A 27,983-nucleotide genomic window follows, 5' to 3' on the forward strand; every position below is an offset into this window, starting at 1 on the left:
GGGGCGTGGCCCCCCCCAAGCCGCCGGGCAAGATGGTCAGCTCCGGAGGCGGGGCTTCCCGCGCACGCCAGGCGGAAGGAGCTCGCTCCGCGACCTGGGCGGGTGGGGCGGGGGCGCGCGGCGCTGGACGGCGAGCGGCGGAACCGCGGGGCTGCCGCGCTGTGGGCGCTCCCCGAGGGTCCCGGGAGGACCGCCTGGACCCCTGCGGGCCCAGAAAGGCCGTTCCCCGCCTTGGCCGCACACCTCCTCCTCCTGCCCAGACCGAGACGAGCGCCGGCACCATGTCGGCCTACCCCAAGAGCTACAACCCGTTCGACGACGATGCGGAGGATGAGGGCGCCCGGCCGGCCCCGTGGAAGGACGACCGCGACGTCGCCGACGGGCCCTGCACGCCCGCGGACAGGCAGCAGTATCTGCGGCAGGAGGTGATGCGCGTGGCCCAGGCCACAGCCGCCAGCACCGAGAGGTCCCTGTCCCTCATGTACGAGTCCGAGAAGGTCGGCGTCGCGTCTTCCGAGGTGAGTCTGCAGCAGAACAGGGCGGCCCGGCCGCTCTGAATTGTCACACGCGCTCAAGGAACTTTAGTCGTACCAAGAGGTGGGTATCTTGAATACTCCAAAGAGGCAGTTTGCCCCCAGTAATCTTTCTTAGTTACAGCAGAGCTCGGGCTAGAGAGATTGAGCGTCAGGTTCTTTCATATAATTGCCTGCGCAGGATTCCAGATCCAGGGGTTTCACCATTACTCCTCGAGTGACCCAGAGTGGGTGCTGCTGTGGAAGGCGTCGGAGCAGATGAGCCTTAGGTCCTCCCCTAGCGCTGACCACTGCTCCGCCTCACCCGCAGAGGTGATGAGGTCTGTGGGCAGCTGCTCAGTAAGCCGTAGCGCAAGCGTGATCGAGGCTAGGGCCTTACATTTACTTAACCAAATCCAAAGGGAGATGTCCCAGACAGTGTGTGATCTGTGACTATCCGTTTCTCCACTTCACCTTTGTCAGTTCGTCTTTCCACCCGTGGGAGATTTCAGGGACCCTGAGTGAGAATGGTTCTTTCTTAGGCACCACATTTTTTCTCAGCCTACTAATGAAATGGTTTGGTATGGGCATTTTTATTTAAGTTCTTAAAAATGTAATAGTAGGTTATCGATTAGCTCAGCTAACGTTAATCTACAGCATTTGTAGCTTTGAAACTTAGAGGAAGCTAAAGTGTTGTTTTCTTCCATGGGTCTCTTTGTAACTCTTTTCTCTGGCAGAGTTCTTTCTGACCTGATCACTTCCAGTCTTGGGCAGTTTGAATATGTGGATTAATTTCTCAAATAGTCACCTGGGTCATTTCCCCCATTGCCACTTTCTTGGCTATTTTCCTTCTGCACCTCTCCTGTTACAGTATCCCTCATTGGCCCATTTTCCTGTCTTTGGCTTCCTTAAGGAAGTTTAGCTGTAGTTCTTAGAGCTCATATCTACTGGATTCCTGAATGGCAAGTGTTGATTAAGGTTTGGGAGGATTACCTAAGATCTTAGGGGAAGTAAGTAGTAGAGGAGTTACTGGAGTACTGGAGGGGTCCCAGGTCCAAGGAAGCCAAGTAAGAACTGTTTGAAGGGAAAAAAAAAAAAGAACTGTTTGAAGGGACATCTCTGGAAACAGAACAGGGACGCCTCTGAGTGGCTCAGTGGTTGAGCGTCTGCCTTCGGCTCAGGGCGTGATCCTGGTATTGAGTCCCACATCGGGCTCCCCACAGGGAGCCTGCTTCTCCCTCTGCCTGTGTCTCTGCCTTTTTCTCTTTCTCTTTCCCTGTTTCTCTCATGAATAAATAAATAAAATCATAGAAAAAGAAACAGCAAATGAAATGGGAAATCAGAATGATAAAAGTAGGGTGTCATGGCCTAGGATAAACTCAAATCTGGCTTTTAAGGCTAAGATTTAGACAGGAGTGAGGAGAAGGGAAAGGAAGAAAGGTAAGAAGGTTGTTCATAGGGCAGAGAGGAGCAGTGCAAAGACACTGGCCCACGACCAGAGTTCCTGGGCTCCAGTGGGGAAGTGATGCACAGGATATGTTCAAAGAAGGGACGTAGGAGGCAGCTTAGGAGCCTTTCGTGGTCAGGGGAAAGTCTGTCCCTCAGAGGGAAGAAGAGTCAAAAAAAATAATAAAAGTGAGTGGTTTCACATGGATTGTGGTGACAACTCCCCTCCCCCTACGTTGCACCCAGAGGCCCTTTCTGTTCAAGGGGCACGATGAGAACACCGGTGCAGAACAGCAGCTCAGGCCTGGGAGGCTTGGACTGGGCCAAGTTGGTGTTGCTCTGAGAAGTATGGTATGATCAAGACTAGGCAGGTGACAGGCACTGTCATAAGAATGGTGACACTGAATTTTTCTGGGATTGAGTCAGTTCCCAATCATCAGAGGCCCCAGGAGGCTGGGATGGTCAGCACCCCCTCCCCACCCCACTCTGTACTCTCCAGACTACCTTTGTTTTTTGTTTGTTTGTTTTTGTTTTTAAGATTTTATTTATTTATTCATGAGAGACAGAGAGAGAGAGAGAGAGAGGGACAGAGACACAGGCAGAGGGAAAAGCAGGCTCCATGCAGGGAGCCTGATGCGGGACTCTATCCCGGGTCCCCAGGATCAGGTCCTGGGCTGAAGGTGGCTCTAAACCGTTGAGCCACCCAGCTGCCCCTCCAGAGTACCTTTGAATCAGTCTTTGATTCCAGTCAGAATGGGGGTGGGAACTGGGCTGGGGTTGCTGAGCTCTTCCTGCCACTCAGTGTACAGTGTGGCTCCCATCAGACCCAAGTCACCTGCTAACCTCCCAGCATAGAGACCTGGCACTGAGCTGTGTGAAAACATGATAGGTACTTATAGAAGGTTAGGCATGTACAAATATTAGATTGGGAAGATATCATCCAGTCCCAGCTTGGCAGAAGTAGGAAAATTACTTAAGTCATTTCTGATGGAGGAGAGCTGTCCTCCTCCCAGGAAACCTGACCAGGTTTATTTCTCATGGAGTCTAGCCACTGGTCCTGACAGCCAGGGGACAGAATTAGGGCGCAGCCTGGTAAGCACAGTCCGGAACATGGAGAGACTTGCAGGCCACTCAGCTCTTCCAAGTGTAATTTATTCATTCTTTCTCTTACCTGAGGTTTAGCTTTGGTGAAGAACTATCAAATCACATAGTTCTAAATATAAAACGTACAGGAGAGGGGCACCTGGGTGGCTCAGTGGTTGAGGATCTGCCTCTGGCTCAGATCAGGATCCCGGGATCGAGTCCCACGTTGGGTTCCCTGTGAGGAGCCTGCTTCTCCTTCTGTCATGACTCTACCTCTCTCTGTGTGTGTCTCATGAATAAATAAGATTTAAAAAAAAAAAAGAAAGAAAGAAAAACATACAGGAGAGTCTGAAGTTTCTTCTCATCCCTTTGCTCCTGCAGCAGCCAGTTATGATCAGTTCCTTCAGTGGCCAGTGGAGGTAATTCTATGGATAGCTATAGTCCTTTCTTCTTTCTTTCTTTCTTTCTTTCTTTCTTTCTTTCTTTCTTTCTTTCTTTCTTTCTTTCTAAGATTTTATTTATTCATGGGAGATACAGAGAGAAAGAGAGGCAGAGTCGCAGGCTCCATGCAGAGAGCTCGATGTGGGACTCGATCCCGGGTCTCCAGGATCACGCCCTGGGCCAAAGGCAAGCGCTAAACCACTGAGCCACCTGGGCTGCCCCACCCCCCCCTTTTTTTTTAATTTTAAATTGAGCAGAGATGTTCTATGTATTCTAGTCTGTACATTTTTTAATAGGATCGGAGTTTATTCCTTAGTAATATATAATAAATGCTACTCTTGTCATTGTTGTTTTTATGACTATGTCATATTCCATTGAATGGATGACTTGTATGTATGTAGCAAGTCTCTTAATGATAGGCATTTGGGTTGTTTGCACCTTTGGGCAAGCCTATGGAGACACGCCTGCTCAGATTGTTCCTTGTCCCCTCTGGCAGCTGAGCATGCTCCTGTATAGTTTTTGTGAAGCCTGGGATCTCATTTCAGGGGAGTCCAGCAATAAATGTTAGACCAGGGCCCAAATGGCTGGCACAGTAACATCACTGGGGCAGGCATGGTGTTTGGTAGGCCATCACACAACCATGTAGGCATAGTTGACCACCTGCCCGACTGGCAGACCTTAGTGTTTCACCCCTTCAGAGGTCAAGCATGTGGCTGAAGGTCCCCACCATAAATCACATTGTTAGCATAAACTATCTGGCCTAGCCTAAGGACTCAGGTATACAAAGATATTCTTATCAGGGTAATATAAGGGCCAGGGGCCAGACAAAGCTTTTCTTTGGAACATGCAGGGTATGCACAGCCCAGGCTTACTGAGTTAGTCCTTAGTGACCCCCAGGTCAGCCTGTACACAGGCAGTAAAGAACACCAACATCACCGCCTTTGCCCTTGGTGGTTTTTCATACAACCTAAGACTTCATTTGTATTTTTGTTTTTGTTTTTAAGATTTTATTAATTTATTTGAGAGAGAGCGAGAGAGCATGTGCGCATGAGCACAAGCAGGGAGGGGGCAGAGGGAGAAGGAGAAGCAGACTCCCTATGGAGCAGGGAGCCCAATGCAAGGCTCCATCCTGGGACCCGGGACCTGAGCCGCTGGCAGATACTTAACCACCTGAGCCACCCAGGCACCCCTCAGTTCATGTTTTTGAATCCACTCCATACCACTGCAGTGAGACAGAGCCTCAATTTGAGCATATTTCATGCTCATGTGTCCTCTCCAGCACTTATGCGTGTGTGTTCCACTGGAACGGGAGTGACACGATGGAAAGGAGTCTCAAGTTTCTAGGTTCAACTTGACCTTCACCTCCAGATTGACCTCCGCCTACTTATTATTCAATATCTCAGTTTAATTATGAGTTCAGTACAGGGACCTTAGTACTGACATTTTTCTTCAGAATCTCGGGGCCTGACCTGGTCAGGGAAGACAACCAGGCCCAAGTGAACTTCCGAGATATATCAACTATAAATTGGAGTTGGGATCTGGTGGTCACTGCTGCCCCCTGTGACACCTGCTGGGTCCTTGCCTGGCCTCCTGCATGCTCCCTCATCTGGTGCTCATGTTCCTCTGCCTCTCTCAGTTCCCTCAGCTGGCCCCATGGCCCAGGGCTGCTACATGCATGGGCTGTTCCCTCTGTCAGGATTCTCTTGCCCCACACCCACCCTCTGCCTCTCTAACTTCTCAGCTTTCAGTTTCCCCTTCAACTCCACCCCTTTAGGGAGCCTTCCTGTCTCCCCCTTAAGCCTGGCAAAGAGTCCCTGCAAGGGGCTTGTCCTGGCAGAGTGGCCCTCGTGTATATGTGGGATAGTTTTCTTTTCTGCCTTCCCCACTCGATTCCCAGCAGTGTTGTCAACAAATGAAAAGTGAAATGAAACTTGACTGACTGAGCCTTCCACCAAGATTGTAAGCTCTGTTGGGGCGGAGCTCTGGGGCTGGTTAGTTCACCCCTAATCCCTGGCGCCTGGAACAGTGGCTGGCAGAGGAGTATCTGTTGGTGGATGTCTTGCGACATCTCTCCTGTGCGTGTCTTCTCTCAGTGGGGATTCCCTGATGGGTTCACACTCTCACAGGGCCAGGGGACATAATCCGTCTGGCCAAAGGTTGCCTCATGTACAACAGAGTCTACCCTCACAGGGTCTTCAGTTGTTCCCCAAAGGGGAATTTAGGCACTCCCTCTCTCTCTGTGCTGTCGCTCAGCGTAGTACCACTGGCCCAGCCAGATCTTTTCCCTGACGGTTTTCTCCTTTTAGAGGTCAAGGTGTGTGTGGGGGTGGGGGGGTTGTGGATCCCCTGTAATGCTAACATCTAAGCTTTGCACGCGTGCCCTTTACACTGAAGGTCCTCTCTGGAGCTTCCTCCCCTCATAGCTGCCCTCGTCTCTCCATGACCTCCATTTTCACAGGGACCAATGACAATACGGCATGGGGCCCCCTCTTGGGGGACAGGAGGATTCCTGAGGACTGGAGTGTTTGAGGCCTGCCTTTGTAATGACTGGTGCAGGGTCTGCCTAGCTTGTCCTTCCCGTCCTGGCACTCCTGGTATTTGCTCTGCCAAGCCCTTCTTCCTCGTTAGTCAGAACTAGGTCACAAGCACTTGGAGCCTGGTCCTTTCCTCTGCCTCAGGGGAAGGATTTCAGCAGAAGTTCCTCCTCTGCTGGCCTCTGACCAGCAGATCACCTCCAGTGAACACCGGCTTCCAGCTCACAGAAACTTCCAGAGATCAGAATGGCACTCGCTCCCCTGATCTTCCTGCCTCACAGGGGACAAGCCACCCTCACAGATTTCTCTTCACTTCGATATTAACATCTAAGTCAGACATTTGGTTTCCTTACCAAGTCAGCACGGGGATGCAGACCCAAGTGTGAGAGACTGTGTCACTTGTGAACAAAAGAAAGTAAGATCTCACTGTGAATTGGGGAAGGTTTTGTCAGCTACCTGTTCCTGCTGCCACTCTCCACATGGAGGGCAGGCAGCCAAAGCAAGAGGGCAAGTGGTTGATGAGATGAGCCGCCATGAGAGACCTCGCTGCTGGGGAGGCCACGGACCTGCCTCCTGGTGTGCCAGGGCCCTGGCAGTGTGTCAACTCAATAAACATGTAAGTGCTGGAGAACATCATTTTGATCCTAATTAAGAGCCTTGCCTTCCTTATTCCAGAAAAGACTTATCCTCAGAATGGACGTGAAGATGACAAACCTGAAGTGTTGGAAGAAGGAGAAACTCTAGATAAATTAGCAGCTTTGGTTTTTTTCTTTTTCTTCTGAAAACGAGCTCTTGCAAGTTTTGACACAGTCCAGGCATTTGCAAGAATGACACAGTGCAGGAAAGGTTTTTCCTTTTGTTTAAAAAAACCTGATGGTTTCTTCAGACATGTCTCATGGGCCAGTGAAAAAACATTTAAACATTCAAAGCTGTAAAGCTCAGCATTTTCTAAGTTTATTTCCAACAGGAGTTTAACAGAATTTTTTTTTTTTTTTTTTAAGATTTTATTTATTTATTCATGATAGTCACAGAGAGAGAGAGAGAGAGGCAGAGACACAGGCAGAGGGAGAAGCAGGCTCCATGCACCGGGAGCCCGACATGGGATTCGATCCCGGGTCTCCAGGATCGCGCCCTGGGCCAAAGGCAGGCGCCAAACCGCTGCGCCACCCAGGGATCCCAGTTTAACAGAATTTAATAATAAATTCAATGGATTTTTTTTCTGCCCGTACATCATATTTCAAAATTTCACCTGCTGTAACTATTGAGAACTCAGATTGCACGTTGTGTCCCTAAATGGTCTAAAAGCTTTCTACTGACACTTTTAGAAGTAACAAACCCATTATATATTTTTTTGTTTTTATCCTTCAGTTGTCTGGAGCATTTAATCAAAAATTGTTCATGATTCTGTTTTAAGATATTAAGAGAGAAGTCTGCCACAGGTAACATAACTGCTGGGATCAGATATTAACAGGGCCCAGAAAGGACCCAGAACCTAGCTTGTGAAAGAACTTGAAGTTGTGACCAGGGCCAGGTAGCTCCAGTGACCCACTGGAAATCCCATATTTGAAAAGGGGGCTATAAGAGCCATAGTCCATGGGGCAGTGTCAGGTCAAAGGCCGTAAGTTTTACAGGGGGCCAAAAAGAGGGAGAGCTGGAGGATGTGCCACCAGTCCAGGCCTGCGCTCTGACCCCCACAGGTACGCGTCATCCATCTTAACATGGTCCTGTGAGCCAGCATCATGTGGGCAGGAGGGAAAAGGAACTCGGGAGCAAGTACGAAAGAAAGCCCATTGAGGCAGGACAAAGGAATGTGGTGTCAGAAAGGATAACATTCCCCTCACAGATGGCAGTATCTTTATGTGTCCCCACCTGTGCTCACTGAGGCCTCATGACAAACCTGCTCTGGGTGGTCCCCTGCAGAGGGGAACATTATAAAACGGTGTGACGCCATCACCTCTCGTTTTCCCCAGGAGCTCGTCCGTCAGCGGGGTGTCTTAGAACGCACAGAGAAGATGGTGGACAAGATGGATCAAGATTTGAAGACCAGCCAGAAGCACATTAACAGCATTAAGAGCATGTTTGGGGGGTTCGTCAATTACTTCAAATCCAAACCAACAGAGACGCCACCCGAACAGAATGGCACCCTTGCCCCCCAGGCTAACAGCAGGTGAGTGGATCCTCAGCCATCCAGATATGAAGTAGCCGAAAGTGGGCTTTAGTGCAAATGGTTAAGACTTTGAACCCACTTCTAGTGCCTTGAAGGGATCCAAGATCTTAGTAAGTTACTCACTGGAAGGGATTTGTCCTCGCACATTTTGAAAAAAGAAACATTTCTCCAGCGCTCCTGGTGGTGTTCATTTGATGGACATCCAGTCTAAATAAATTGGGTCTCCAGTAAATTACTGCTCCAGTAATTGCCATTCGAAAGAATATTCATTTCAGAAAGCTGAATCAGGATAAATGTGACTCACTTCACGGTATTTTAAAAATTCTTTAAAAAGTCTTTATATCCAATATTTCCATATCTAATCCAGCCTGGCCATTAATTTTCATTTTAAAAGTAGATGTGAAGGGGAGGTGTTTGGGGGGTTGGGGTAACTGGGTGATGGGCACTGAGGAGGGCACTTGATGAGATGAGCGTTATACTATGTGTTGGCAAATTGAACTTCAGTAAAAACAAATGAAAAAAAGTAGAAATTATTCTCAAAAGTTTCAATTAGATCATAAAATCATACATGTGATTTTGGCAGATAGTTAAATATCACGTGTACAAAGATAAGAGTCAGGGATGCCTAGGTGGCTCAGCGGTTGAGTGTCTCTGCCTTTGGCTCAGGGCATGGTCCTAGGGTCCCGGGGTCCCGGGATCGAGTCCCACATCAGGCTTCCTACATGGAGCCTGCTTCTCCCTCTGCCTATGTCTCTCTTTCTCTGTGTCTCTCATGAATAAATAAATAAAATCTTAAAAAAAACACACACACAAAGATAAAAGAGTCAGGTTTCTGCTAAAATAAGTTATGTTTCAGATCTCAGACCATTGTGTCTGTTTTTTTGTTTGTGTTAACGATTTTATTTATCTGAGCAAGAAAGAGATCACAAGAGAGCATGAGCAGGGAAGAGAGGGAGAAACAGGCTCCCTACTCTAGGGCTTGACCTCAGGTCTCCAGTCACCCAGATGCCCCCTTTGTATCTGTTTTTTTATTGTAAACCAATATGGCCTTATTATAGAAAATCTATAGCTTACTTACCATAGCACAAAACCTCACAACTTCATTTCCTCCCTTACTCAGTGTTTTCATACCTGCAATCACAGTATTCATTTGGTTTTATAGCCTACTTCCATTTACCCCAGAGTAATGTCTGAGGTAATGTTATTCCACAGATTTCATAGCCCTATCTCTGTGTTTATCTTTTAAATCTGGAATACGGGATCCCTGGGTGGCACAGCGGTTTGGCGCCTGCCTTTGGCCCAGGGCACGATCCTGGAGACCCGGGATCGAATCCCACGTCGGGCTCCCGGTGCATGGAGCCTGCTTCTCCCTCTGTGTCTCTGCCTCTTTCTCTCTCTCTCTGTGTGACTATCATAAATAAATAAAAATTTAAAAATAAAAATAAAAATAAAATAAATCTGGAATATGGAACGATTTTTTAAGACGAATTTTTTTAAGTGCATAAGTGACATACGGTAAAGTGCACACATCTTAAGTGTGTGTTGACACTTCTACTAAATGGGTGACTGTTAACCTGTGTGGCCATCACCTAGATTAAGATATAGGGTATGGTCGGGAAGAAATGAGGAAACTATTTCCAGCCCATAGTTGTACTGGGGAGAAACAAGTGCAGATGAAGGAACTGAGAGTGTAGCAGAAAGACCAGGCAGGTGGATCTTTGGAATTTATGGAGAGGAAACTGCAATAGGGGAGCAGGCAGTTGATGGGGGCCCATAGGCTGTTCCTGTGGCTACGCTAGCCAAGGTCACAAGGATCAATTTGTTTTGACGATCAGTCATAATCACCATCCATTCCTGATTTTCCAACTTGGCCCTGATTTCAAATATCTCATTTTTCCCCAACTGGGGGAGTGTCTAGGATTGTTTGGTTAGATTTTATCTTTTTTGTTGTTTGGTTGGGTTTGCAGTTTACGAATAAGAAGGATGTTTTATGTCCTCCTTTTTGAGTTTATGTCTTATCAGAGGAAGTTTAGACATCCGTTGGCTTTGGATTAAGACATTTGTGTCACATGAACTCAGTAGCAGAGTCGGCCCTTCGAGAAGTGGGAAACTGATAAATTTGTGATTGGCGCTTTCCTCTATCCTACTTGCCACTTCCCTAGGGCTTCTTGGGGCTCATGCCCCACCCCTGCACCCACCCACCAACCCTGGCCATGCCTTTCGAGTCCTGGAGCTTCCAGGGCAACTTACTTTTTGGGGGGAGCGTCTTAAAAACTCAAGGCCTTCCTGACGAAAGTTTCCCAGTAGTAAAGCAGCTAGACTAACTTCAGTGTGGTGGGCCTCTGGGTGCCTGATGTCATGTGCCCCATCTAGCCTTCTGCTCAGAGATCAGCACCAGTCAGCTGGAGTGTTCTTGCCATCACTGAGTGAATGCAGGAAAGGAAAACTTTTAAATGAAGCAACACACTAGTTCAACTGCTCCCGAAAGGTACATCAAAGGGGATCCCTGTGGCTTTGTAGGAGAGGCTGCTCCAGTGGCCTTGCATGTGTCCCAAGCACCCATGCTTGATAGGCTCATGCCTGTCCTAGGAGACAAAGCCACAGGAGAGAGACCAGTCTTTGGGAAGGTATAGGGGAGGCAGATGGTCAGCAGAGAGGCAACAGAGGCCCAGAGGAGAGGGGCTTGGCCCTGGGAACTGAGGCACCAACCTTTTTCATGGAGTCACGGTTGCATGGAAGCCTGCCGGTTGAAGGAGGGGAAGGTGGGAGGTGCGCAGCATCCATAGCACAGAAGCTGTGACGAATGAAGGCAATGGCTGCTTCCAGACTGGGAGCTCAGCGGGCTCTTGACATTGAGGCCGGCAAAGGTATCTGTAAGGCCCTAAATCCCTACCTTCACAGAAACACTACAATGTGTAATTGCTTTGATAAAAAAAAAAAAAAGTTAAGTCTTTGTGATCCTTTCAAAGTCTGTACTCCATAAATATAAAGATATTTTGACGTAAAAGCTTTTAAAATAAGTCCTCCTAATTAGACTTTTGTCAAGTCATATGTTTCCTCTGTATATCCTCATTACACAAACCCTTCGGCCTTCTCTAAGGTTTTACTTGTTTCTTGGTAAGCCATTTTTGGTCCTGCTGGCAAAGCTTCATAAGCTGCTGCTTCCCATTTCTATTTAAAGCTCATGGAGAGAGCAGCCCCTGTGGCACAGCGGTTTAGCGCCGCCTTCGGCCCGGGGTGTGATCCTGGGGACCCGGGATCGAGTCCCGCATCTGGCTCCCTGAGTGGAGCCTGCTTCTCCCTCTTCCTGTCTCTCTGTGCCTGTCATGAATAAATAAATAAAAAATCTTAAAAAATAAAAAAATAAAGCTCATGGAGAAGTCCATTCAGATCAGAGATTTAACCACTCCCTAATTTGAAACTCTCTGACTTAACTCAAGATGTGGTTAACTCTGACCGAGAGCCACCACTCTTCCCCTTCTCTTTCTTGACCACTTCTGTCACTATCCCTAGAATTGACTCTTTTTTGCCATTTTTCACAAAGAAGCCAGATTTCTGTCACTTAAGTGTTACTATTGTGTACGTGTGAGCACAAAGGAAAAAAGCCGTCTTTGGAGTGTAGGCTGGGTGATAGCCAGGTGGGCTCGCCTGCAAGCATCTCTGACTTACACTGACCTGGCAACAATTGGGGCTCACAGTTGTGCTCAGAGAAACCAGCTGTGTCGTCTAGACTTCAGTCACTGCTTCTGAGTAATGAAATTGTCAAATTTCAGGAGGTCTGGATTGCTGGAGCACTGAAGGCCTACTGTGCCTCTAGCCTGTTGGAGTCCAGGCTTGTGCCAGTGGGGAGCCATTAAAAGACTTTAACCAGAGTGGGGCTCCTGGGTAGCTCAGATGCTTCTTGAGCCTCTGACTCTTGGTTTTGGCTCAGGTCATGATCTCATGGGCTATGGGATCTGCTCCTGCATCAGGCTCCACACTCAGTAGGGCATCTGCTTGAGGATTCTCTTACTCTCCTCCTCCCCCCACTTGTACTCATGCATGTGCACATTCATTCTTTCTCTGTCTCTCTCTAAAATAAATATTCAAAAAATAAAGAAGTAAATAAAGACTGTAATGGGAGAGGTTCATGCAGGGTATGTTAGAAAGATGCCTGGAAGCTTTAGGTAAGAATTGGAAAGGCAGGGGCTCATCCATGTAAGGATAAAGAGGTGAGGCAGAATGAGGGGCTGGATTTTGGGGATCTGTGGGAAGACTGAGAGGACATTTGCATAGCTTGCTTGGAGTGGGGCTGCAGAGAGAGGGCATAAATGGGAAATGATTGGTTTCCAGCTTGGCTGCTGATGAAGTGGTCAGCAAGGTGGAAAAGAGCAGATTGCACAGGAGGCCCAGCTTCAGGGGACAGGGAGCCCCTGCCATGTCTGCAGGGGTTCGTGGAGTGTGAGCTAAGGATCTCTGAGTTACCTAGAGAAGTCCCTGTCTCTAGAAGGAATGGACAGACTAAGCTTTGCATGCCCAGAAGCAAAATCAAAGGTATTTTGTAGGGACTTAGGTAACAAGAAAAACAAAATTTTTGATGACATTTAAAAAATGAAAATAGTAATAATTGAGTACAATTTTTTATAACTAGGTCTACTAATAAGAAGAATAAAATTTTTACTAGAGGTTCACAGTTAGTGTTCCCTATCATCCAGTCAATTGCCAGTGGTCACCTGTAGAGGCTGCTCTCTGCTTGTGGCTGTACAAAATCAGTTGGTGGGCTGGATTTGGCCGATAGGTCATGGTTTACTGACCCCTAGTCTAAAGTATCCATTTGGTCCTTTCACATGCTTCTCTTCTCCTTGGTCCTGGTATTCTCATTTTCCTGAAAAAGGGCCACCTAACCAGATGCTGCTCTTCTAAAGCAGGTGTCTCAGATGTTTGCTGTGCTGCAGGTGGGACTCCCAGGAGCTGTTGATGAATATTCCTGCTTTAGTCAAAGGACACCTTACTTAAAAGACCGCGCCGTCATAGGTATTTTCTCTTTCTAACTTTTCTCTTTTCTCAACTTTCATCCGAAGATTGAAAGAAGCCATAAGTACCAGTAAAGCACAGGAGGCACAATACCAGGCCAGCCACCCAAACCTCAGGAAGCTGAATGACTCAGGTCAGTGGGGACCTGTGCGTGGCCACACTTGGATTCTGTAGAGGAGACTCTGGATTTGGTGTTGGCCCTAGGATGGATTGGGGGGGCAGCAGGGACTCTAGCTGCTGTCATGGGTAAAGGATGTTACGGACCTAGTGTCACTCCCTGGGAGCTGGAAGTGTGTGTTACAGCATGATTCATCCCTCACCCCGTGGAGGGTGGAATAAAAAATTGGCCTGTGTTTCATTGAAAATTCCTGCCCCCTGTAGGTCTGAACTCTTGCAGCAGTGAAAAGACAACTGCAGGAAAACCTCTGTGGTAACAGGAATAGCCTCCCCAAAATGACCATGTCCTAATCCCCAGACCCAGTGAATATATTGGTTGCTAATCAGCCGAGCTTGAGATGGGGAAATTATCCTGAGTTAACCAGCCAAGTAATCACAAAAGCCCCTTTATTGGGCAGCCTGGGTGGCTCTGCGGTTTAGCATCGCCTTCAGCACAGGGCGTGATCTTGGAGACCCGGGATCGAGTCCCACATCAGGCTCCCTGCATGGAGCCTGCTTCTGCCTCTGCCTTTCTCTCTCTCTCTGTCTCTCATAAATAAATAAAAAAAAAATTTTTTTTTTAAAAGAGGCCCCTTTATAAGTAAAGAGGGAGGCAGAGGAAAGGTGGTCAAAAATTAGAAGATGCTCCACTGCTGGCTTGGAAAATTCAGGCAGGGACCACCTACAGAGGAATGCTGGAAAAGGCTAGGAATCAGATTGTCCCCAAAAGCGAAGAACACGGCCCTGTTGACATCTCCACTGTAGCCTGGTGCAACCCATCCTGGACTCCTGAGCCCTGGAACAAAAGGATAAGGCTGTGGTAACTGCTACACAGCAGTGGGGGACTCATGTAGCCCGGAAGTACGAGTGGCCAGAGAAGCAGCAGCATGAACAAGGTGTGCAAGGTCAATCATGTGTGATGTCCTGTCATCCTCTTGTTACTAAATGATAGGCCCAGAAACACCTCTATCTAGAAAGGAATTTAGGCCTCCTGGAAATCCCCGCAGACCCCTAGAAGGCCAGGCACGTTCGACGGTGCCAGAAACTGAATGCTTCCTGCACTTCCTTTGAGGAAAGCAGGATGCGCCAGGATGCTCGGGGACCCGCCACTCTCTTTGCCACAGCTAAGGAGAGGCCTGATGGAGGAAGAGCCAGGGGTCAGGAAAGGTGGAGATCCCCGAAGTTCAGTCTGGAAAGGCAAAAGCCATGGGAGGAAATGACAGAAGACTAAAATATGCAGGGCCCACAGAGAGTCCGAGCTAAGCACAGCCTAAAGAAGTAGAGGAAGAGGCCTGTTCCACCCAAAAGACACGATTTTAAGGAATCAAGGAGTTTTATTTTTTTATTTTTTTATTTTTTTTGGAATCAAGGAGTTTTAATTTGCACAGTGTGTCAACTGAAAAATTGATGCTGTGTGTGTGGAATGGCTTCAGCAGGTTGTACTGGGGAAAATACACCACGTCTGGAAAGAGACATTCCTCCAAAAGATAGAAGCCGGGATAACAGGGCTTTTCTGGGTGTGTTGAGAAACCGCGGCCCCAGGAAGATTTGGGGTAAATGTGCATTATTTAGCATTTCTTCTTTCCTTGCTTGTTGTATCTGAAGCAAAAAGACACAGAAGTACATTTCCAGAAGGAGAGAAAGTCATCTGCAATTCCGTGTCCACAACGTAGCTATTTTGTTTTTTTTACGATTTTATTTATTCATGAGATAGGCAGAGGGAGAAGCAGGCTCCATGCAAGGAGCCTGACGCAGGACTCTATCCTGGGTCTCCAGGATCAGACCCTGGGCTGAAGGCAGCGCTAAACCGCTGAGCCACCTGGGCTGCCCGCTATTTTGATTTTTAACCCTGGCCCTGTAGACTCTGTCCACAACCCCATGTAGCTGTGCCTTGTTGTAGGTTCACTGCCGTATGGTAAGCGTATGAGTCTCTGTTCCCTCAGCTCATGTCCAGGGGCTGGCCAGCCGACCCGTAGGCAGAGGGTCTTTGATCTCCCCTCCCTCCCCCCAGAAGCCTACCCGGTGCCTCCCTCCCACACATCATCCATCCTCGGATGGCCTTCTAACTAACTGCCTCATTCCCCACCTCCCCCACCCCAGCCCCGTTTTCCAGATTAAGATTAATTTTGTGAAGCAGCATTCAAGAGACATGAGTTAACCACCTCCTGGTATTTCTTTCCAAACTCAGACTCTTTCCCTGGAGGCACCGGTTCTGCCGCGAATACTGAGGCTTACCCGAAGAACCCCCACCTTCGAGCCTATCACCAGAAGATCGACAGTAATTTAGGTAAGACTGAAGCTACACCAGCCTCCGCAGGTCACTTACTCAGGACGCTTGTCTTCCAGACAGCTCGTGCTGGGCCCAGCCAGGACACCAGTAGCCAGCAGTTTCTTGGGACCAAAATGTGGTGTCTGCCCCTCCCTTACCATGTGTCAAATCCAATATGACCATGCCTGTCTCCCCCTTCTCTCTGGAGTTTGTCCACTTCCGTCCATCCCCACCTCTCATCTGGGCTGTGACAGCAGCAGGGACCAGGAGTCCCCGAGGGGCTGCACAGTGCCACAGTGAGAACCCCCTTCATCATTGTCTGTCAGTGGGGCACAGAACCAGAACCTGCCTCTGAGGATTGGGGAGAGGGTTAGATAAGTAGCCCCATACATGCCACAGGGAACCACCTGACCCAGTAGGAGCTGGCCATCACAAGGCCACTGCAGCAGACACAAGGGATTCCAGGTCCCTTACGGGCCCCCGGCCCCGCCTGCCTCTCCACCCCTCCTAGTCCCATCACTTGTGGCTCCGAGTGCTTTCCCGCCTCTGCCCATGTCTGCCCAGAGTGCCCTTCCTCTCCACTGCTTAAAGGCTGGCTCCTCACGCTGCAGGCCTGGCTTTACACACTGCACTGTGTTGTAGTCCTGTACCTGCTGGACTGACCACAGGTATCTTCTGACCACACTGTAAATTCCAGGGAACACAGGACTATTTCTGTGTTGTCAGCACTGTACCCTGGCCTAGTAGGCCAGCGCTCTATGATTAATTTTTGAACAGTGGAAGAGAAGCCAGTTACTTGAAGTTTGAGTGGAGGAGTGCGTGTGGGCAGTAGGAGCAGGTTCCTGAGCGGTTTCCATGAGTTCATTCTAGGTGGTGTCTCGGACGTGCTGCCTCTGACCTCCACCCCTCGAACAGGAACCTCCCCCATGGTTACGTAGGTCCCTGTCAGTGTCTCACTCCTGTTGGGAGATGGCAAAGTGGGTGAGACCCAAAGTAAAATTTCTCCCTGCCCTAAAGGTATGTAGCTGGAGACAACACTGAGGTCCATGACGATGCACTCTGAGCGTCTGGGCGCAAGCTGCCGCCTCCTCTCCTGCGCAGGAGGGACACTAAGGGCCCCTTCCCTGGGTCACCCAGACCAGTGGCCATTCCAGCAGCCCTCAGGGGATAGCATGACAGCACATGAGGCACGTCCATATTCTTTAACAACATTTAGCTTTTGTTTCTGAGTATGTAGATTTATTATAGAAAATTATGAAGTTAGGTAAATGCCATGAGGAAATAAACACCTAGAATCCTATTATACAGCAGTGGCCACTGATTTGGTGTCATTCCTTCTGTTTTGCGCATGTATCTGTGCACATGTGGACGTATAGTGTCAGGTGTACAGTGTCATTCAGTGTGTATACTTCTGTAACCTGCTTTTTTTTTTTTTTTAAGATTTTATTTATTTATTTGAGAAAGAGAGTGAGCAGGGGGAGGAGCAGAGGGGGGAGGATAAGCAGACTCTCCCCTTCCCACAGCAGGGAGCCCAATGCAGGACTCGATCCCAGGATCCCAAGATCATGACCCGAGCTAAAGGCAGATGTCCAACCAACTGAGCCAGCCAGGTGCCCTCTGTATCCTGCGTTTTTATCTGTATTTGGAACACTTCCCTAAACTTCTTTTCTTAAAATTGCTTTGCAAAGCACCGCTTTAGCAGTCCCACCCCCAGCTCCTGGACACTTAGGTTATTCCCATTGTTTGCTATTGCGCAGAACCCCCTCACACTCCTGTGAGCGGATCTTTGGTGGCATTCTATAGCCACAGTACTAGAAATGGAATTACACCGTCAGAGAAAAGAATTCTCCTTCTGAGCATTAAAAGAGATCTCCATAGAAATGAAACATCTGTTGGAGGAAATAGATATCAGCAGGAGTGAATAAAGGAACTGTCATTTGCCCACCCCACAGCTCACCACCACTGCCCTTAGTGTGCATGTCAGCACTAGATCTGCTTGGCCAGTGCCTACTGGCAGTGGGGGAGAGGGCCCATCTCCACACCCTGCACACCCAGGCAGGCTTCCACCCCAAACTCCACCTGCCCTTTGCCTTCAGAGCCCAGGAAGCCCCAGGCAGCCACTCTTTTATTGGGTCCTCTGGACTCTGCCCTTCAGAGCCAAAGGCCTACAACAGAAGAGGCATCTGCTGGGGTATGACCGCTCCAGAGACACCTACAAAGGGACTTGAAAGGCTCCCCACTGAAGGTTTCCCTACTCAAATGGTGTCACTGGTGCCAGCTGGAAAGAGAGGGAGGAAGGAGACCTAGGGAAGGGTGTAGAGTTCAGGGAGTGAGGTGGGGAGAAGAGGTAAGGACAGCCATCCCTGGAGGCTAAGGCAGTGTGGTTGGCATGGTATTTACAGTTCGGGCAGGCAGGTCCCAGCAGGATGCAGTGTGGCATGCTAAGAAGGGCTGAGGTGGCACTCTGGGGCCATTGGGCCCGCTGACACGGGGTGTGCCTGGCTGCGCTTCACAGGTCTGCTCCTTCCTTCTTACCAGCCCCTGCTTTTATCTGAGGGACTAGTGCAAGGCTCCCCTGTCTGGTAGCTTTACTTTATCAAACCTTTTTTTTTCTTTAAGGATCTACTTGAGGGAGAGCACATGAGTAGAGGGAGGGGCAGAGGGAGAAGGAGAAGCAGACTCCCCACTGAGCAGGGAATCTGATGTGGGGCTGGATTCCAGGACCCTGGGATCATGACCTGAGCCGAAGGCAGACACTTAGGCAACTGAGCCACCTCGGTGCCCATCACACTTTTTATTTTATTTTTTTTTAATCTCAGTATATCCGGACACCTGGGTGGCTTAGTGGTTGAGTATCTGCCTTTGGCTCAGGACATGATCCCAGAGTCCCGGGATCGAGTCCCACATCGAGCTGCCTGCATGGAGCCTGCTTCTCCCTTTGCCTGTGTCTCTGCCTCTCCCTCTCTCTCTCTATCTCTCTCTCTCTCTCTCTCTATCTCTGTGTGTCTCTCATGAATAAATAAATAAAATCTTTAAAAAAACAAATAAGTAGGGCAGCCCCAGTAGCGCAGCAGTTTAGCGCCGCCTGCAGCCTGGGGTGTGATCCTGGAGACCCGGGATCGAGTTCCACGTTGGGCTTCCTGTATGGAGCCTGCTTCTCCCTCTGCCTGTGTCTCTGCCCCCCACCCCTCTCTCTCTATGAATAAATAAAATCTTTAAAATAAAAAAATAAATAATGAATTAATAAATAAGTAAATCTCCGTATACCTATAGCTTGTCCTTTGCTGTCCCAAGTGCCAGCACACTCCCTGAGGCCTGGGATGACCTCACAGATTTTACTCTCCATGGAACGCAAGGTCAGGGGTTTTAATAAATTCAAGAAGCATAGAGCTGAAGACAATTTTTAAAAAACAGATTCTGCTTACATTTGTGGTGTTAGTGCCAAGTATTTGTGTATTCTGACCTTTCTTAATGTTTTATCTTTAATTCACAAGGTTTATGAAGCACCTCCCCTTCTCTCTTCCCTCTGGCTTTTTCTTGGCCTACTGCACCTAGTAAAAGGGCAGAAGGCAGCTGTGGGCATGCACCCCACTCCCACTGCGTACAAGTACATACATAGGTACACATACACACACATGCACGCGCACGCACTGTCATGAAGCCTGAGAACTGACCGAATCAGTTAAGTCAAGACTCACCTCTGCAGTTGGCTCAGCCCATTGAGGGGACCCCAGAGTGCCTGCAGCATGTCTCTTCCCTCCATTGACTCTGGTTCTCTTTATGTCACCTCTGCTTGGTACTCCCTCCACATACTCTAAGACCAATCATGTCCTTACAGGTGTTATTCCTCTTAAAAAATGGATGTGATCAAAAAAAAAAAATGGATGTGATCATTGACTTTTAACACTTTTTGAAACAAAGGGAAAATACTTATTACAAAGAGTGGGAAAGCCAACTGAGGGAACTAGAATGAGCTCGGAAGGGATCTGGCACCAGAGTGGCTAGTTGTGGCAGGGCTGCTCCCCAGTGGCCTTCCTTTCAAAGGCAGTCTCCCTCAGCTGTGATCTGGGAGCACGGATCAGAAGAGGGCCCACCCGGATTTTTAACTCAGACCCAGTGGGACTGACCTGGGTTTCTCCCCAGCCCGCACTTGTCCTGCACGGAAGTGGAACTCTCACCCCTCATGTTTGAACTTGAATATCAGCAGGAATGATGTAACCTATCGCTAGGGCTGAAACTTTGCCAAAAGTCTGTGCCCCACTGTCCCCTGGGGCTTGCCCCAGAGGGCATTACTAAAGGGACCCAGCACCTTTAGCCCTTAGTTCCTTTTGACATGGGGACCCTGGACTACAGACATCTCCGTACCCAGCTAGCCACCAAGTGGGCAAAGGAAATGGTGCCAGCCAGATTCAGGTTGTGTCATACCCCAGGACATTCGCAGCATTGATGTGTGCATGGATCTGAGAAGTGGTAGCAATGAATGAATTGATGTAGGAAAATGTGAATTATCATAACATAGGTGACAGGACCTCATAGCATTTGGATGGAGTGGAACCATCTGTAGTTCATGTATTTTCTGGGAGAGCGCCCCAGGTGGCAAGGTAGGGACAAAGCACCTATTTCTCATGCCACCTGCAGAGTGGAAGAGGGGGTGGGATGTGGCCTTCTCCAAGGTGGGAGCCTGGAGCAGGAGCAACCAGGTGCAGGGGCTTCCAGGTCTGTCTCCCAGATGTGTTTCCAAATAGGTATTCTCATACTTGTTACTCTGAATCTGTGCTTGATCCAGCTTTAGGGGGCTGGAGATGGAAGGAAGAAAACCGGGCACTGTTGAGTTCTACCCACTGACATGAGGTTTTTGCTCCTGAAGAGCATGGCAGCAGGTCTGGCTGTTGGTTACCTGCATACTTCTTCCAGATACTCACTATGGGGTCTGGGAAGGGAGTGTTTTCTAAGCCTCTACGTACTTCTCTCTTTCTCAGGTACTAACTGATCTTGCAATGTGCCTCCACCTATTAGAACGTTCAGAGGCACCCAAAACATGATGTAGATCTGTATGTATTTTTTAAAGCACTAGAAGGAAAAACATCATTGTATGAATAGTGATGATCCTGGGCAGACATCTAGGGGAAAAGTGGCTTTTACATTAAGCACATATTACTTTATGTGGAGTCAGCTGGTTTGCTTTTTACTTGCACGTATTTTGGAAAATGTAACCAAAGCCCTAGAGTTCTCCTTGTCTTTTGAGAAAGAGCACTCAGTGATGTGCATGTTGCAGAGCACCGGGCACGGAACAAGCAGAGGCCCCTGCTGCTGTGACTTCACTCAGCCCTGTATGTCCTTTCCCTCTCCCACAGATGAGCTGTCCGTGGGACTAGGCCGGCTGAAGGACATAGCCCTGGGGATGCAGACGGAAATTGAGGAGCAAGATGACATTCTTGACCGCCTCACAACCAAAGTGGACAAGTTAGATGTCAATATAAAAAGCACAGAAAGAAAAGTTAGGCAACTTTAAACACCGAGAAGGCTCTCCACCCCATTGTGATGAAACGAGCCAAAAAATCTCCTGTTAAACTTCCCAAAATTTAATTTCTGTTGTTTTAGTGTGTAACGTAATATGTGTTTGCAAATGTTATAATTATAGAGCGAGTTGAGTCCTTGGAGATGTCATGATGAGAAATGTGTATCCTACTTTTTTTAGAGCTCTCACCTCTCCATTGTCTGAACTGAATGCTTAGAGTCTTAATCTGAGCACGACAGCCTGGCCCTGAGTATTTTGGGCCTTCGATGACCTTGCTGACACCAGAAGAACAGTTGCATTTCTCACTTTAACGAGCATATGGAAAGACATGGGCAGAATTTCAATCCTGGAACCACCAACCTCTGTGGTGGTGTTTGTGAGGGTGGTCCTTCCCACATCTTGGCTTACCAGTCACCATTCTCCCACCCCCACCCCAACACACATACACACATACACTGAGCACATTGCGATTCTCTCAAACCCCAGAAAAGGATCAATGTTCAGAAATGGAAAGTGCCAGCGTTTGCTATTTGGTTGACAGATGTCACCTCTTCCCTCCTGGCCTCCATCCTTGGCATGCATTTTAGTAGAAAGGGTTCAGATCAGCACCACTCACCGTGATGCCTGGAGATGCACAGGGAATTGGGTGAGCCCTGCTTCCCTGTGCACTCTCACCTCTAAGTCACTGACTGAGGTTAGGGACAGATGCACCATTGTCTCAAGGCTGCCCAGCTGGCCAGTTGGGGGCCCTCTACAGTTTGTGAGAATGGAGCATCATACAGTGCTTACCCTGTGTGCTCCTCCCCAGAGCACCTGACCCAGCCTCGGGGATGGCAGTGTTTATTCAACGCCTGGGGTCTCCTGGCCCATCTAGGATTCCCACCCATTCCTCTTGACCTCTTGCAACATGACTTGACTCAGCTCTTGGTTCTCCGCCACCCAGTTGGAGGACTGGAGTGCCACAAATGATGCAGACTTGTCTAGAACAACTTAGCTTTAAAAATAAAAGCCTAGACATTATCATTTTAACTAGTCTAGCTTGTTCTACACAAAAACATTAATCTCATTACAGAAATCAATTTTAATTAATGCTTTTAAGTGATTCTTTCTTTGTAAAGTGACATTCATTAAAATTGGTTTCTGTAACGAGATTAGCGCCTTTGTGTTGGTACCTCCAGCAGAGTAATTGAAGCCGCAAGACCCTTGTCTTTTTAAAAAAGCAAATTAATTGAAATATTTTGAAGACCGTAAAAGGCGCTGATTTTAATAAAATAGGTTAGGTCAGAAAATTTAAAACAAGTGTGTTTCACCTCAACACATGGTGCTGTCTATGGGACCTTCACCACTTTGGTTCTGTAGCCTATAAAGAAAGCCCCCTGAAGGAAAAGAAATCTCTGCAGTGCTGCAACAGTGCATCCATATTTTTGTAGCAATTCATTTGTAGTAGTTCCATTCCATGCTGCATGGCATTCCTAAAAACACTTGACAGCTTCCGTCAGTAGATACAACCTTCTGTCATGTTCCAGCCAACTCATGGAATCTGATCAACGTCATTATGAATATCCCAGTATGTGAGAATACGATTAGAGGTAGTCAAATTAGGCATTTATCAGATGAGCTCATCGTGATTATTCTCTTGATAAATGGTAAAAGGAAAAGTTTTAAACACCTACCTAGCCCAAACAAAATGAGTTCGGAGGGCTTTTAGCAAAAAAGGCTGCTGACAAGCATGAAGCCAGAATGCAGAGCAGCCTGTGTGTACATTTCCACTCCTAATTGTTTCTTTTTTTTTTTCTAACACCTTCCACGTATGTCATGATGGCTGTTTCTGTTCGTCATCATCAGGCAGAGAGACTCATGGAGATTAGTCATTATACCTCAGATGCAAGCTTATTTTTTTTTCAAACAAATTATACATGTAAAGGCCACTGCCAAATATTCTTTTCCCCAGCCTTCCATTTGCGTAATGAGATTAGTGATTTCACTGACTTGAAGGAAAGTGGCGTGGAATATTATACCCTTTCCCTGTCTTTTGTTAGAGCATTGAAGCCAGTTGCCCCTTTTTTTCTCCCCCCTCCAAGCATATAGAAGGAAAGCACAGCCACTTTTCTAGAAATGTGTCTTCTGACACTTTACATGTGTATATTCACTCTTGTTTAGACCCTTTTACACTAAGGCCCTGACCAGGGAACTGTCTCCAAGCTACGCACTGGGAGCTCCTTTCTGCTGGGTCTTCCCCCTTGCCCTCCGGCTCATGAAGGACCAGTGGTTGATTCTACCTTATAAAGCAAAGTTGCTTGCATTGTCAGAGAACAAAGAGAAACCCGGAGCTTCCAGAATCTTTGCACATGATGATTATGATCAAAAAACATTCTATCCTCTAGACTAGACACATCTGTCTCATGGAGACACTCAGAGATGCGTGGGCTGGAGTGAATTCACCCTTCTTGCCAGATGGGGTCTATAAGACAGGCTTTTATTTCCACAGTTGAGCTGGAAACAAACTGTGCCTTCAAAAAGTGGCTTTTCTAACTTTAGGTTGGTTTTATGTGAAGCGTGCTACTAACTTAAAAATAAGTGCATTCTCTTTCAGAGGAAACATTCTCACATCTAGTGATCTGGAGTTAACATTGTCTTTTTTGCATTCTGAAGGAAAGGAGCCCTGAATTTAACTCAGGTGGCAAGAAAAAAATTCTTAAGTGTATTTTAATTTATCTTTCTCTAACTTCTGTTTGTGAATATGTAATTTTAAGGGTGCACTACACCAATTTAGTAAAAAAAAAAAACTCTTACACTTTGCCTATATAGGCCTTTTCTCAGAATTTGTAAGTTATCACCATTGTTAGCATCTTCAGCTCTGATAATGAAATGTCTTGTGTACAGAATGATGAGCCAGTCATCAAAAGTGCTCGGAGCGGCAGGGGGGCATTTTGTTCAGAGTCTGTATCAGAATAGCTCTTAAGCTCCATGCCTTCAACTCAACAAGTGACCATATTCTGTAAAATAAAATGTGAAGTTTTTTAAATCAAATTCTGTCTCCTGTGTAGTCATTTTCAAAGAGTGGGTGGAAGGGCTCCTCCATGTTGAGTCTTCGTATATTTGGTCCTCATTGCCCCATCAAACCCTATGAATAAGCTTCCTTCTCGAAGCCCTCTCATTTCATCTTTCAGAGTGCTCTTCCAATCTGTCTCCTATCTCCCTGACCACAGTGCAGCACTGTCTCGATAAGGGCTCAGCAAACAATAAAGGGCCAAAGAGTAAATGTTAGGCTCATGGGCCAATCTGTCGCAACTACTCAGCTCCTCCATCGTAGCAAAAAAGCAGCCAAAGGCAATATATAAATGAGAATGGTGTGTTCTAATAAAGCTTTATTTATGGACACTGAAATTTAAATTTTATATATTTTCACATGTCACAAAAATCTGATGATTTTTTTTTCAATCACTTAAAAATACAAAAACCACTTAGCTCATGGGAAGTACAAAACATGGTGGACTGCACTTGACCCATGGGCCTTAATAGTTGGCCATCCCATTTAAACTACCACAAGGGGGATCCCTGGGTGGCGCAGCGGTTTGGCGCCTGCTTTTGGCCCAGGGCGCGATCCTGGAGACCCCGGATCGAATCCCACATCGGGCTCCCGGTGCATGGAGCCTGCTTCTCCCTCTGCCTGTGTCTCTGCCTCTCTCTCTCTCTCTGTGAGACTATCATAAATAAATAAAAATTAAAAAAATAAATAAATAAAAAAAAATAAACTACCACAAGGTATTCCTAGGGGCGGGAGGATGAAGGATGCCTGGCCACTATATTCTGCAAGTGGATCTCCTCAGGCTTCTGGCCCTTCTAAACATCATAGTTCACCAAGAAAGGAGAACAGGCTAGCCTAACCCTGGCTCCACTGTCTTGCCTCTGCCTTCACATCTGACCACAGGAGTAGAAATTGTTTCTAGATCTGAAAGCTCTAAAAAGGCACGGAGGGATCCCTGGGTGGCTCAGCGATTTAGCACCTGCCTTTGACCCAGGGCATGATCCTGGACTCCCGGGATCAAGTCCTACATCAGGATTCCTGCATGGAGCCTAGCCTGCTTCTCCCTCGGCCTATGTCTCTGCATCTCTTTCTGTGTGTGTGTGTCTCTCATGAATAAATAAAATCTTTAAAAAAAAAAAAAAAAGGCACCTGGAGCTTAGACCATCTTGAAAATCTTATCTGTCAGTAGACTGGCTTCGTGGATCCCAAAGACCACCCTGATTTCGTGGATATCATCTTTGAGCATCATTATAGATAAGGAATAGTGAGGATCTGAACTTAGCAGCAGACTTTTCTGGGAAGACAAGGAACAGATATTACATAGAAACAAAAGCAAAAAAATCAAGGTGGTTCACATTTGGGAGCTGCAAGTAAAAGAACGTCTAGAGTTTGAAATGTGGGTGGGTGAGGACATGAGGAAGGTAGTAAGATCCCAAATGATGGGCCTTATGGGCTATATCAAGGAGTCAGAGAACACTGACCTCCATGATAGGGAAGCACTGACAGATACTAAGCAAGCGAGTGACACGACCCGATTTGTATTTTGAAAGCACCATAAATATGCACCACTGCATTATTTATAAGAACAAAAAACCTGGAAACAACCTCACTAAGGAAATAATAGAATAAATTGTGGCTCACCCCCAGCTGCAGTAGACAGTTGCAGTTAGGGATAGTTTTCAGAGCACATAGGATAATGCTTGCAAGATTTACCTTATGGGGAAAGGATGGACATGAAATTGATGACGCATTATGGTTCCAATCTCTTGGAAAAAGCAAACCAGTATGTATATTTAAGGGAGGAAATCGCCCTTATGTCAGTGAAGAGAAGAGGCTCAAGAGAACCTTGTAGTGGTTCAGGCAATGCCTGAAGAAGATACCCACACGAGAGCATGCCGGGGTGGGAGGTCGCTGGGGGGAGCAAGGTGTGGGCTCCTGAGGGCCTTAGTGCAGGCTTTAGGGATGGGAGGGTTTTGAAGATAACACCCAGGCTTCTGACCACAGGAACTAGTAGCAGACAGTTTTAAATAATATGAAAACACAAGCAAGCCTTGGGTTATAGGCAGAGGAAAATGAATTTGAAGAGCTTTGGAACATCCAGACAGAGCGCAGGTGCTGGACCAATGGTTGTGCACAAAACAGGCCAAAATCTCTATTCTCGGGGAACTTCTATTCTCATGGGAGAGAAGATAATACACAAGTAGAAAAACAATTAGTCTGCTAGAACTCACCATGCAGGTCTGGGGCTTGGGAGAGAGGCAGAAAGGATCTGGGAGCTGTCAGATTATAGGTGGTGATACAAGCCAAGCAGGTGAAGGAGACTGTCACCAGGAGAGTGAGTGGGTGGAAACATAGACACTAGGGGCCAGAAGCCTTGAGAAGAAACCAGCTCAAAAGGGGAAAAGAAGAGTGATAAGAAAGCAGAGGCAGAGTTCCAAGGAGGGAGTGATCAGTGTCCTCAAATACAGTAGGGGAAGGACATTAAGGCAGAAAGGTGGTTTCCTGTTTTTTGTTGTTGTTTTTTTTTTTTAATATATTTTTTAAGTCTTTATTTATTCATAGAGATGCAGAGAGAGAGAGAGAGGCAGAGACATAGGCAGAGGGAGAAGCAGGCTCCATGCAGGGAGCCCGATGTGGGACTCGATCCCAGGACTCCAGGATCATGCCCTGGGCCGCAGGCGGCGCTAAACCGCTGCGCCACCGGGGTTTTAAGATTGTATTTATTTATTCACGAGAGAGAGAGAGAGAGAGAGAGAGAGAGAGAGGCGAAGACACAGGCAGAGGGAGAAGCAGGCTGCCTCCGGGGAGCCTGATGTGGGACTCGATCCTGGGTCTCCAGGATCATGACCTGAGCTGAATGCAGACGCTCAACCACTGAGCCACCCAGGCACCCCAGAAAGGTAGTTTCAATGGAGGCTTGGGTGGAACCCAGATTAGAAGGGCTACAAAGTGCAGAGGCAGCAAAGGGGGAGATTATGCTCTTATTTAAACTAGGAAGGGGGTAGAGGACAGGACCATGAGACATTCTGGACATTATGTGAAGGCCCAGGAGAAAGAGCAGGTAAAGAGAAAGTTCACCCAGAGACCCAGGAAGAGACACGTCTTCCCAGAAAAAGAAGGGAAGAAAGAATGGGACACAGAGACTATTGGTGTGCTCGGGCTGCCATTAACAAAGTGCCATAAAGGGGATCCCTGGGTGGCTCAGCGGTTTAGCGCCTGCCTTTGGCCCAGGGCGCGATCCTGGAGTCCCGGGATCGAGTCCCACGTCGGGCTCCCGGCATGGAGCCTGTTTCTCCCTCCTCCTGTGTCTCTGCCTCTCTCTCTCTGTCTCTGTCTATGATAAATAAATAAATCTTTAAAAAAAAAACACACACACAAAGTGCTATAAATTGGTGGCATAAGCAACAGAGAAATGTATTGTCTCAGACCTGGAAGCTAGAAGTTCAAAATCAGGGTGTTGACAGGGTCGATTTCTTCAAGGAGGAAACGGTCTCTCCTTCGCTTATAGATGGCTATCTTCATGCTCACGTGATGTTCTCCTTGTATCTCCACATCATCTTCCCTCTGTCCACCACTTCATGTCCAAATTAATCCTCCCCTTTTTTTTTTAAGATTTTTTATTTATTTGAAAGAGAGCATGAGCAGGGGAGGGGCAGAGGGAGAAGGAGAAGCTGCCACCCTGCTGAGCAAGGAGCCCAATACGGACTCAATCCCAGGCCCCCAGGATCATGAGCTGAGCAGAAGGCAGACATTTAACTGACCGAGCCACCCAGGCACCTTTAGATCCTTTTTTGGAAGGACTTGGGCCAACCCTAA

General features: G+C 47.7%; 1 protein-coding gene across 2 annotated transcripts; it reads left to right on the forward strand.

Moving 5' to 3' along the window:
- The first annotated feature begins 93 nt into the window (after positions 1-93).
- On the forward strand, positions 94-24,169 carry SNAP29 (synaptosome associated protein 29). 2 transcript variants are annotated; one of them, XM_077874600.1, is made up of 5 exons: positions 94-518; positions 7,987-8,183; positions 13,244-13,329; positions 15,541-15,639; positions 16,639-20,966. In XM_077874600.1, exons 1-5 carry the CDS (start codon positions 282-284, stop codon positions 16,644-16,646), a joined length of 627 nt encoding a protein of 208 aa, XP_077730726.1. In that variant the 5' UTR covers positions 94-281; the 3' UTR covers positions 16,647-20,966. The 2 variants fall into 2 exon arrangements, with proteins under 2 accessions (XP_077730726.1, XP_077730725.1); XM_077874599.1 differs by lacking the exon at positions 16,639-20,966 and adding an exon at positions 20,976-24,169 and having other exon boundaries at positions 97-518.
- The last annotated feature ends 3,814 nt before the right edge of the window (positions 24,170-27,983 follow it).

This window comes from Canis aureus, chromosome 27 (genome assembly GCF_053574225.1).
Source record: "Canis aureus isolate CA01 chromosome 27, VMU_Caureus_v.1.0, whole genome shotgun sequence".
In the NCBI taxonomy this organism is placed as follows: Eukaryota; Metazoa; Chordata; class Mammalia; order Carnivora; family Canidae; genus Canis; species Canis aureus.

Bases quoted from the DNA above. Each gene is read 5' to 3' on its own strand.
- SNAP29 (XM_077874599.1), top strand. From the start codon at position 282: ATGTCGGCCTACCCCAAGAGCTACAACCCGTTCGACGACGATGCGGAG. The intron at 519-7,986 runs GTGAGTCTGCAG...CGTTTTCCCCAG, and splicing joins TCGGCGTCGCGTCTTCCGAG to GAGCTCGTCCGTCAGCGGGG. The intron at 13,330-15,540 runs GTCAGTGGGGAC...TTCCAAACTCAG, and splicing joins CAGGAAGCTGAATGACTCAG to ACTCTTTCCCTGGAGGCACC.